General features: G+C 33.7%; 1 protein-coding gene across 3 annotated transcripts in view; it reads right to left on the bottom strand.

Moving 5' to 3' along the window:
* The window catches only part of LOC127723375 (MAM and LDL-receptor class A domain-containing protein 2-like), a 210,865-nt gene that overhangs the window by 149,603 nt on the left and 48,130 nt on the right, over positions 1–13,132 (bottom strand). For all 3 annotated transcript variants that reach the window (XR_007992046.1, XR_007992047.1, XM_052229951.1), the window contains exons 16-22: positions 12,427–12,582; positions 9,958–10,305; positions 9,336–9,452; positions 8,665–9,030; positions 7,553–7,675; positions 2,353–2,691; positions 1,475–1,570 (exon numbers count right to left, since the gene is read on the bottom strand). Coding sequence is in view for 1 of the 3 variants with exons in the window: in XM_052229951.1 (XP_052085911.1) it covers positions 1,475–1,570; positions 2,353–2,691; positions 7,553–7,675; positions 8,665–9,030; positions 9,336–9,452; positions 9,958–10,305; positions 12,427–12,582 (1,545 nt within the window). In the remaining 2 variants the exon portion in view is untranslated. The remainder of the gene's footprint in view (positions 1–1,474; positions 1,571–2,352; positions 2,692–7,552; positions 7,676–8,664; positions 9,031–9,335; positions 9,453–9,957; positions 10,306–12,426; positions 12,583–13,132) is intronic.

Here is a 13,132-nt window from a genome sequence, read left to right as displayed (position 1 = left end):
ATTCACATTAGGATCAAAATTTGTAGACTTTAAAAATATTTGAGGGTCTTTCCATGAGTAAATGTCATTGACCAGCAAATTGTCTCTACCTGTGGAAGAATTATGAGAGTCATTCACAAATTGTCCTGTAATGTTCTTCTCCCTCGACATCATCTTTAGGATCTCTTGCACATAGGCATCCTCCGATCGGGGGTTTGACGTATGGGCGCCGCCATCTTTGTTGTTTACATCGTCGCCATCTTTGTTGTTTACATCGTCGCCATCTTTGTTGTTTACACCGTCGCCATCTTGGTTGCTGGTGCCGCCATTTTGTATCCTAGCGGAAGTTCTCTGTGTAGCCTCGAGTTCATTTCCGTAAGGGTGCGTGTCCGCCATATTCCCAGCTTCAGCGCGACCGTCCTTGAAAGTTTTTCCAACTGCTCGTATCAACACTTTTTGCTGCCCAAGCGGAATATTAAAAGCTGGCATATCCTCTTTTTCAATCAATGAAATCGCTTCCATAGAATCGAAGCCAAGTCTAATTAATTCGGAAGCTGTGTTTGGATTCAGCTTTATTGTGGATGCCCACATCTGTACCTGCTCGACATTACGTGGAAAATCTACTTCGCCTTCACTGTCGCTCGCCATATCGCCTATAGTCGCAAATATACTATTTGGTACAAATGTTAAAAAAGTTTAAAGCAGAGCATTTCTGACTCGGATAATTCCGTCGCCGGAGCGTGCAGGATAAAAACTACAAAAGTCTACAGGGAAACGCAATAAATTCCATCACCAGAACACGGTATGCAAGGATTACACACATCAACAGCAGATCTCAATAAATTCCATCGCCGGAATGTGCACAAAAGTCTACAGTGTATCACTGTTAAATATCATTCTCGGGAATTCAGCTATTCAGACAAAAGTTCTCTATACTTTCACTGGTTTTAACAACGTTGCCGAAATATCCATTTCCAAGGATTTAAACCAATTTTTCCCGTAAAATTTTTCGATGTTTAAAGACAATATATATATATATTTTAAATTCGCTAATGCCAAATTGCAATGCGTCTGCTTCATGCAGTTGTATTATCTAGAATGCCTAAATGAGGCGCGCAGTAATTAAAACAAAAGGATGATAATTAATTAATTATCTCTGCCGATTGGATAATTTGAAATAAGGGCCTTGTTCTGATTGGTTCCCTTCCCACATCTCACAAAGCAATTAGAGAGCGAGATGTCAAGAGTGGCCAGTAGGGAATTCCTTATATCATTGGTTGTTATTAATAGATATAAGCTGAAATAAAATACCCAATCGGCAATAAGGACAGGTAATGCATGTGCGATGATACATGTCAACATGCTGTGTATTAATAATCCATTTTTCTTGTTAATAAAAATATCACATTAAATAACAATTGTTAAATGGTATTCTAATCAATTTAGAAAGGAATATAATTTGCAAATATAACCATACATCCTGTATCAAGCTTACCTCCTATCCTGTTGTCATGTTCTTTTCTCGTCCAGGAATCAGACATGTAGTAGCCACATAGTGCTGAGTCATCAAAATCACAGGTCAAGGATTTAACTGTAAATATTTTAGTAGGGTTTTTAAATATATTCATATCAATTTGGGATCTTACATTTAAATATAAAATTTGTCTTCTTTTCAAGAAAATAAATTGTTTTCATGTAGTTTTTCAAAGTCCACTTTAGGTCAACTTGCACAAGATTGAAGTTAGTTGTAGTAAACTCCTAGAACTCAATATTGGTGTAAATAGACTTTTTGATATGTAATTAAAAGCGCCAGGTGATAATTTTCTGCTTCTGAAGAACCGACATCTGTGAAACTATGTATCATCATCTGACTCTATAATTTCTGTGTTTTGGCATTACCTTCATTTATTCTAATACATTTATAGTTTATATGCCTTCTACTAACAAGATTGTGTGACATCAAGTTTGACACTGACATATTTTAAAAGATTGAGAAGTGAATATCTTAAATTGTCACTTAGTCTGATATAAAAGGACTTCTTGTATTTGACAATTTGCTAGATTGAAGTGTATTTTTACAGAATATGTGCTAAAGTCTGGCATAAGCCTTGTTATAATTCTTTTTCACTTAACTCTTGATTATATTGTCAGATAAGGTACATCAGGAATTTTAGTATGTGTCTAATTTTTGCTTCGGCAATATAACTATGAAATTTACCCTACACAAATATTTTAAACTTCATTTAAATGCATTGTAAAAGGCAATGAAACTTGAATATTATGAACAAAGCGAAGATTTTACTGTCCCATCTAAGCCCAAACAGCAAACAAAACCAGACGAGAAAAATAACCCAATATACAGCAATAACTTACCTGAACAGGATTTAGCTGATAACACAACATCATCAATATATACATCAGTATGGTTATTCATTTGAGTTTTGTCGGTCTTAAATCTCACAGTAACCTCCCTTGGAAATGAAATGCTAACACAGTATGTCTGCCATGCAGCTAGTATTGGCTTAGCTGTCATCACTGATGTAAAATCGTCATTTTTATTGATGGAATACATCAGGTTTTGAGAACTGTTCCAATTGCTTATCATATATTTGAAATGTAGGTACATCGTGGACGATATTGAGATACTGGGAAATTCTATCATTGCTGTATCTCCTTCCTCTCCTAATCTTCCATCAGCAATCAAAAAATTATCTGAAATCAAATCATAATTAATTTTAAAGTCAACTATACATCATTTGTTCTCTGGTGGAGAGTTGTCTCATTGGCAATCATACAACATCTTCTTATTTTTATATCTTTATATATTGAAGACTAACTGATTTTGCAATTGTGAGGTCAATTTTCAGACTCTTCTCCATAAATCAGCTTTCAACAGATTGTTCAATAACATTTTGATCTGTCAAACCAAATAAATGAACACCAGTATTTTTATAATTTTGGTCACAGCTTTCAAACCCCATGCTTCATCATTCTTGAACTGAACACTTAAATAGAAAGATTTTTTGTATTGATATAAGAACTTTCTTCAGATTTTTAGTTTAAATAATAAAAGACATCTTATAAACTTTCTTATAAGAAATGATTAAGGGGTGACACAAGGGTGCTTATTTCCAAAATCCCGCTTTTTATGTACTCCCCACTTTTCTAACCCCCTATATGTCACTTCACCACTTTTTTACCCCTTATATCCAACATCACAACATTTTTTACAGCCTATATCCCACATCACCACTTTTTACCCCCTATATCCCACATCACCACTTTTTTACCCTCTATATCCCACATCACCACTTTTTTACCCCCATATCTCACATCCCCACTTTTTACCCCCTAATTCTCACATCCCCACTTTTTATCCCCTATATCCCACATCACCACTTTTTACCCCCTATATCTCACATCCCCACTTTTTACCCCCTATATCCCACATCACAACTTTTTTACAGCCTATATCTCACATCACCACTTTTTTACCCCCTATATCTCACATCCCAACTTTTTACCCCCTATATCCTACATCACCACTTTTTTACCTCCTATATCCCACATCACCACTTTTTTACCCCCTATATCTCATATTCCCATTTTTTACCCCCTATATCCCACATCACCACTTTTTTACCCCCTATATCATGTATATCTCACATCCCCACTTTTTTACCCCCCTATATCCCACATCACCACTTTTTTTACACCCTATATCCCACATCACCACTTTTTACCCCCTATATCTCACATCCCCACTTTTTACCCCCTATATCCCACATCACCACTTTTTTACAGCCTATATCTCACATCACCACTTTTTTACCCCCTATATCTCACATCCCAACTTTTTACCCCCTATAGGTATAAAACCACTAATTTATAGCCCCATTGCTTTCTATGTTAAATTCTGCAATTCCAAGCATAAATGGCTACTTTATCTTAAGTTCAAATAAAGTGGCAGTTATTCCATGTCAAAACTGTACCTTATGCTGACTTGTGCTGAAAAAATCAACATACCTTTAATTGCATATTAGAGCGTACTGGTTCCCGGAAGTTTGATAGTACAAAAACAGGAACTTCTGATCTGAACAACAGGCCAAATGAGCCCTCCTATTAAAATTTCCTATACTTCTTTATTATTCAAATAAAACTTTCAACAAGGGTTCTACAGTGACCCTAAGTCCCCAAGCTTTCATTTGATACTAAAACTACCCAAATATTTCCACTATTGACAAAGATACAGCTATGCGTAGGAACTATTTTGTTTAAAATATGTACTATTTTCTTGTATGTTCTTTCCGACCGGGCCTGAATTAGTGGTTCTATACCTATATTCTACATCACCACTTTTTTACCTCCTATATCCCACATCACCACTTTTTTACCCCCTATATCTCATATTCCCATTTTTTACCCCCTATATCCCACATCACCACTTTTTTACCCCCTATATCATGTATATCTCACATCCCCACTTTTTTACCTCCTATATCCCACATCACCACTTTTTTACCCCCTATATCATGTATATCTCACATCCCCACTTTTTTACCCCCCTATATCCCACATCACCACTTTTTTTACACCCTATATCCCACATCACCACTTTTTTACCCCCACCCCCCCCTCTCCCCCCCCCTCTCCCCCCCCCCCCCCCCCCCCCTATATCCCACATCACCACTTTTTTACCCCCTATATCTCACACCCCCACTTTTTATCCCCTATATCCCACATGACCACTTTTTTACCCCCTATATCTCACATCCCCACTTTTTATCCCTATATGCCACATCACCACTTTTTTACCCCCTATATCTCACATCCCCACTTTTTATCCCCTATATGCCACATCACCACTTTTTTACCCCCTATATCTCGCATCCCAACTTTTTATCCCCTATATCCCACATCACAACTTTTTTTATCCCTATATGCTACATCACCACTTTTTTACCGCCTATATCCCACATACCATCTTTTTACCCCCAATATCCCACATCATCACTTTTTTAACCCTTACATGCCACATCACTACTTTTTTATCCCCTATATGCCACATCACCACTTTTTTACCACCTATATGCCACATCACCACTGTTTTATTCCAACAAGACAAGACAAGACAAGACACCTTATTACAACTTAGGCACATATCCCAAATCCACCACTATTTTACCCCTATATCCCACATCACCAATTTTTATCACTTATATGCCACATCCCCATAATGATTCATCACAGTGATAAAAGTATGTCTGAACACCAACCAACGGGAAATTTAATCTCCTTGAAAATGAACCATTTAGGCAATTGAAAATTGAAAGTTGGTTTCCCCATACACAAGATAATATTAAATGGTCGGCAGGAAGGAAACACTTTTTATTTTACTTTATTTTTTGGGCAAAATATCAAATAAGGCACATGTAGTTTTGCTCTACAGAGAATTCAATCTTAAACCACTGACAGGAAATTCTTGAATAAAAAAATTGTTTCACATTATATCTTGATCTTTATTGTGATATATAAGCTATTTTAAACCTTAAAGAATGACAAATGAAACTTTAAAAGAAATCATCAGACAATCAAAGCGTCATTGATAATTGTCTTACATCAAAGTCTCAAAAGAATTGACCCAGAGGTTGAAACCAGACCTGGAAGGGTAATGGGGAACCAACAATCTTTTTTGCGTGGCCTTAACAGTATCAATTTTGATAGCAAAGCATTGTTGGATTTGGAGTCTTTTAATACAGTGATAAAAGTGTTTTTGAACTTGTTAGAACATCTTCTTTTTCCTCCTAGGTATTCATGCATCGTTAGATTTCCTTAATCATTTACATTTAGCTTTTCAGTCATGAAAATGATGATGATGATGATGGATGGCTGCTTAACGTCCATCAGCAAATTAAATGCATATCCAGGACTAGAACATGTTAATGTAATATGAGTATTTACCCTGATTTGTACAAAACCAGCACACTGAGCCAGATATTTAACGTGCTAGTTCCCAAGGCAACAGCCCGCAGGAAGACATGTCACCCTACCCAAACACATTATTATGACTCCGAGCCAACCAGTCTGTGCTCTTACTCATTAATGCTGTGTGCTTAGCGGAGCAGCAGAAAATACAAATGTTAAAGTCTTTGATTTAACCTGGCCAGGGTTTAAAACCCAGGACCTCAGGTATTTGCGGTGAATACTCTACCACCAGGCCAATGAGGCGGTGTCATGAAAATGCACCATTTCTGTATTTTAGATATTGTCATCAAAAATTGCTACATAAATGCTTTTTATCTGAAATGATCTTAATTTTTTTTTATACTATTGGATATTGTACTGTTCCATAACAATAGTCACATACTTGTTATAGTTCCACTTAAAGGAGCACTAGTTTAACTGTCAAATTCATGTTCACCGATTTGATTTATAACCATGTAAAACATTTATCCAAATTTTAAAAGGCTAAAATAAACAATTAACAGGGCATGAGGTCGATAATATGTAGCTTCGTTTCGTGTGTATTTTAGTCTTGACGCCATCTAATTAACTATAGAGTTGACCTCCAAAGGTCATATAAGCGATATAAACATAAATATAGATTTAAATAGAAAGCGAAACTTGTGCAATGAGATTTTTCTAGGTCTATTTAATTTCATATTAAAGATTAAACAAAACTGAACCATACTGGCTGCTAAAAGCAAATTATTATTTCATTATTTCACTTTCATTAATGATTGAACAAAAAAAAATCATACTTTAGATTTTTCATATATCTTATAGCTAATGCCCCTTTAAGTAAAACTGCACCATCCCAGACATATTTTTTTTTATAATTCCATAATCCATAACAAAAGTGTAAAGTTTGGGACCACTTCAGTTAATCCCCAAACAAAACACAATATAAACAAGAATGTGTCCATAGTACAAGGATGCCCCACTCGCACTATCGTTTTCTATGTTCAGTGGACCGTGAAACTGGAGTCAAAACTCTAATTTGGCATTAAAACTAGAAAGATCATATCATAGGGAATATGTGTACTAAGTTTCAAGTTGATTGGACTTCAACTTCATCAGAAACTACCTTAACCAAAAACTTTAACCTGAAGTGGGACTGACAGACGAACGGTCGCACAGACCGAAAAACATAATGCCCCTAGGTGGGGCATAAAAATTTATATTTCTATATTCAATAACAAAAGTATCAAGTCTGGGTCCACTTAAGTAAATCCAAAAACAAAAACCAATATAAAAATGTTATATTTCAATAATCCATAACAAAAGTGTCAAGTTTGCACTTTAATAAAACCTGAATCACCCACAATATAAAAGTTTTATATTTCTATATTCCATTACAAAAGTGTCAAACCCGAACACCCACAAAATGAAAATCTTGTGACTCTATATAATTCTAATACAATTCATCAGCACACAATACACAACCAACTACTTACTATAAAAATCTTATCTCCCCGCCCCTTGCAATAATGTCTTACACAGTTCTGATAGCCTAGTGTAGTATATAAGGTACAACAATTCTTTTTAACTGTTATGTCCCATTCATACTTACTGCCATTAGTGTTATTGACAGTCCATCTGTATGTATATAACGTGGGACAGTTATCTGGTGTGATGATGTTATACCCACACAAATCAGAGGGATCAAATCCACATGTGGATTCATAGATACCATCTACAATAAAAACATTAGATGAAAGTTTGCAAATAGAGAGAATACCACTTTTAAAAAAATACAATGCATGATATTAACTTATAACATATATTGCATTCAGTCAATTTCTTCATGTTCATATAAAAAAGAAGATGTGGTATGATTGACAATGAGACATCTCTTCACAAGAGACCAAATGAAACAGAATTAAACAACCATAGGTCACCGTTCGGCATGAAATGTATACATGAAATATTTGCCACTAGATGTTAAGCAACCAATAATCAATTAATCAATCATATTCATGTTTTGTCTCTGTTCATATTTAAGGAAAGAGGTGAAATAAATATAGATTCCACCAATGAATCAAGTGTGTTATGATGTTTTTCTGCTTGAGACAGTTTAATTTGAAAACTTAAAACGCAAGCTAGGCTTGCCAGGCTTTTTAGATATTTAAAATTTAACTGTTGAGGGTAGTAGAATCTGTTTCTCAAATGATTTTTAGACGATATCTAAACAAATATTATCTTTCCTTTTCAAAGATTTGCTGAAAGTAGTGTTCTATATATGTGACGTCATCAGACAAAGTTTTCTCTAGAGAGAATTATTTTCATCACACAGATCGAGAAATGTGAAAAAAGCATGAATATAATAGAAAATTTATTTCACAGGCTGTCATTTCTCTTTGCAAGTTTTTTTCTTTTGTATTGTCTGTTATTTTTCAGAATATCGTTCACATTGAAAATAGCACCACAATTCAATTACAGACAAAACTCTTGGTTTGCTAGCTAAGTATAATATCTAAAATCCAGTTTAAAATAAAGTTACTTGATTATAATCTTGCAGGATCTGTTTTACCTCATTTATGCAACAAATAAATTCTATATCATAATGATCAGCATTTTTTAATTTTTATTTGTGTTCTAAAGTAAATAATTATGTTAAATATTAAATTATTTATTATAACAGTTTAACTTTGAACTGATGATTGTTGCAAGGTTCAAACTTACTGTTACAACCATCTGTTGATACTTCAACATTATCCACAGCAGTTATCTGAGTGTTCCAAACAGTAGTTGTATGTACAAATACTATTGATATTTTCCAGGTCACAGCACCCAAACTTATACATTTCTTTGTCCACTGATCAGCTTGACTAGTTGTTGTAAGTAAAATATTGATGTCACTATATTCTATGCTACTCATGGTAGTATTACCAGATTGTTCATTAATCCATCCAACTTCAAACTTTGTATAACGAGAGTTCAAATAGTCAAATGTAACACTCTCTGTACCAAAAGCTTTGAAAAATTTTGTGAAAAGAAAAGTATGACTACCTTCTTTTGAACTGTCACTTGTAGCATAAAAGTAGCTTCCTGTAATAGTAATATTTTTTTTAAAAGTTTACTAATGTTAAATACAATATTGGAAAGAACAAGATTATACATGAGTGTGTGTTTTAATTAACTTTATCCTTATAAACTAATATCCAAATACTTTTGGCATGCAATTTATTTATGCAACCTTTGAAAAACAATGTCAGTACAAATTGTCACAAACATGTTGAATCTTTTCTAATGCGAAAACATAAACACTATTAGAAAATTGAGAAAAAAAATGTAAAGTTTTAAATACATGAGTAATTTTTTAACAATTATAATTTCAATGTCATTATGTTTACCTGCAATGGTGTTATTTGGAACATCATTAACTTGACCTCTGACCCACTTCACCTGGTAATCATTCCACGTAACAAGATAGCCACATGACCCATAGGAAAAGTCACATGATGCTAAATCTGAAATTACATAAATAAACTGTATATTCATCAAATTAACAAACTTTCATTACATTACCATCTATTTATGAAAAATTAAAAATATCACCATCATTCAAATCAAGTCAAATTTATTTATTTTAGAAAAAATACTTAAATTTAACTGTCCTCCAGCATTAAATGATTTTTTACCAAAAGCCAACATTATTTTCTTAAAATTTAAAGATTTTCATATAAAGAGAATCAAGGTATCTTAAACAAGTCAAGTTATCTGAAACATTCTAGTATTGATAATCATAGCTGTTGAGTATCCTCATTTTTATATACACAAAGTATAAAAAAACCACATACTGATCTGAAGGATCACATCAAATTTGGTTTAAGAAGAATATGGTAAGTGTGTTTTAACTTTTTTTTAATAATTATTTCTTAACAATTAAAAAGGTAAAGTAAAATAACAAAAATACTGAACTCCAAAGAAAATTTAAAACAAAAAGATTTTAAATAATTTGCAAAACAAACTTACGGGGACAATCTTCTTCTGTAACTAGAACATCATCTATAGCGATGTCACCAAGGGGACCATCTCCATGGATTGCTACAAAACTTAATTCTACATCTGTGCCAGCTGGTATAGTAAGCAGCATGCAAATCTGCTTCCATTCATTCACCTGGGGACCAGTTAAAGTCCAGACTGTTGTTAGAGAATTATCTCCCTTATATTTGGCTTGAACCAATAATGTGCCTGTATCATTACCATACATATGGTATTTAAACTGAAGTTTCTGACTTCCTGTTGCTTTAAATTCTGGGAAAGTTAAGGCTGTTGCATCACTAAGGTTACCATATGTTGCTTCAGCATACATATAAAATCCTGAAAAATCACAAATGTTCAGGTAAGAAATTTTAACAAGATTAATTTTAATTGTTTTTTTCAATCCTTAATTTTTAACTTATACAAGGGGAGATAACTCAGTTGAAATATACATATTAATTTTTGTTATGTAACGAGAAAACCAGGACAGTGACCACAATTTTTCTTTTAATTTTCCAACATATTGTTTATACCACAATAATTTAATTTTGGATGTAACGCGTCTTCTGATTAGCTGACAGTGTTTTGTCTGTCAGCTCATTGACATACACGGGTTATTCAGTGTGCACCACATTTTTGATGTTATTTCTTCATAGACAGAAAAATCATTACAGTCATTCCTTAAATAACTCAGAATTTGTTCTCTGACTGTACAACTTAATTCTACATTTCAAGCAACAAACATTTATAAAGACAACACATTAGATGTCAGATAGCCAATATACTGTAGGATTAAACATTTATAAAGACAACACATTAGATGTCAGATAGCCAATATTCTGTAGGATTTAAAAACAATCATCAAAAGTTTTATTTTGATTCAGTACATATATCAATAAAAACAGAGCATTTTACCGAAAATATTCATTTACACTGAGTATTATCACATGTAGACCCCATTCATCTATAGACTATTTTCATATTACCGACTTTTGACTCCGGATTATATAATTTGTCGACTGGTTACCTTGGACATCATGGTACCAAGTCAGGTAAGAGCAAGCTAAAGAAGTAAAACCAAGCTTTCAATCGGTACAATTTGGGGGAAAATTACCTGCTTAACATTTTTTTTTCACTACAAAATCATCGGAAAACAGTAAACTTTCCCCTCAAATTACACCGATTATATGTTTGATTTTACTTATTTTGGTTGCTCTTACTTGACCGAGTACCATGATGTCCAAGGTAACCAGTCGACAAATTATATAATCCGGAGTCAAAAGTCGGTAATATGAAAATAGTCTATTGCTTATCAGGAAGAAAGAGTTAAGCTATGCTGTATGATCACAGTCTGAGTACATAAATCTGAGTATTATTACATGTAGACCCCATTAATCTATTGCTTATCATGAAGAAAGAGTTAAGCTATGCTGTATGATCATAGTCTGAGGACATAAATCTGAGTATTATTACATGTAGACCCCATTAATCTATTGCTTATCATGAAGAAAGAGTTGAGCTATGCTGTATGAACATAGTCTGAGTACATTAATCTGAGTATTATCACATGTAGACCCCATTCATCTATTGCTTATCAAGAAGAAAGAGTTAAGCTATGCTGTATGATCATAGTCTGAGTACATTAACCTGAGTATTATCACATGTAGACCCCATTTATCTATTGCTTATGGAGTTATCATGAAGAAAGAGTTAAGCTATGCTGTATGATCACAGTCTGAGTACATTAATCTGAGTATTATCACATGTAGACCCCATTCATCTATTGCTTATCATGAAGAAAGAGTTAAGCTATGCTGTATGATCACAGTCTGAGTACATTAATCTGAGTATTATCACCTGTAAGCTCCATTCATCTATTGCTTATCATGAAGAAAGAGTTAAGCTATGCTGTATGATCACAGTCTGAGTACATTAATCTGAGTATTATCACATGTAGGCTCCATTAATCTATTGCTTATCATGAAGAAAGAGTAAAGCTATGCTGTATGATTATAGTCTGAGGACATAAATCCAAGTATTATCACATGTAGACCCCATTAATCTATTGCTTATCATGGAGAAAGAGTTTAGCTATGCTGCGATCATTATGAACATAAAGAAGATGAGGAATGATTGCCAATGACACAATAAACTCTCCCCCAGTGACCGTATGACACAATAAACTTCCCCCAGTGACCAAAATGACACAATAAACTCTCACCCAGTGACCAAATGACACAATGCACTCTCCACCAATGACCAAATGACACAATAAACTCTCCCCCAGTGACCAAATGACACAATTAACTCTCCCCTAGTGACAAAATGACACAATTAACTCTCCCCCAGTGACCAAATGACGTAGAAGTTATATATCTGAGATTATCAATCGGAGATTTTTTACACATAGGCCCCATACATCTTTTACTTATCACTTTAGAGATTAAAGCTATACTGTACCATCACTGTCTGAGTCTGGTCCTGTCTGTTTAGATATTGTTGATCCAGTATGTCTTATCCACTTATAAGTGTGTGATGGAAGTGTACAGGAACAGTTTACACTGTATCCACAGATAAATGGTTGGTCAAATTTACATTTCTCTTCTGAAATTCCAACTGTAGATTATAATTAAAACATGCTTTAATTTAATGGGTATAAAAAACCACAAATTTTAACTTTTATTCACACTGACTTTGGCAAAACAATGTAGTCAAATACCCAAGAAAATAGAATTATTCCTCAATCCACAAAAATTGGTACCAAAGAAAATAAATGAATCAACAGTAAAGTTGTCTATGGTCTAGGTAAAAATGCAATCTTTTCTTTTACTATCACCATATATCAAATCAAAATTATTAGTGCAAGAAATAACAAATCTTCTTTTTGCAGCAGGATTTCTTTTTGGGTTCATGTTATTAACTTAAATCAGTCTGTAGGTTTTCTATTTTGAGTTTCTTTCACATGTTGATAATTCAATGGCCTTTTATAGCTTACTATATGGTATGATTTTGATTGCATATTTCTTTACATATTTTCAAAAATATTTATCGTTGTGTCTACTTTAAAGCAATTATCCAGGTTTTCTATGAATGATTTCACAAATTGAAGACTTATTGATGTAAAAATTAATAAAATGAATTTATTACTATTGCACAACAAGAATTT

The sequence above is a fragment of the Mytilus californianus genome, unplaced genomic scaffold, assembly GCF_021869535.1.
Source record: "Mytilus californianus isolate M0D057914Y unplaced genomic scaffold, xbMytCali1.0.p SCAF_13, whole genome shotgun sequence".
In the NCBI taxonomy this organism is placed as follows: Eukaryota; Metazoa; Mollusca; class Bivalvia; order Mytilida; family Mytilidae; genus Mytilus; species Mytilus californianus.
The sequence above is the reverse complement of the archived record's forward strand: the minus strand, read 5'-3'. Positions and strand labels throughout refer to the sequence as shown.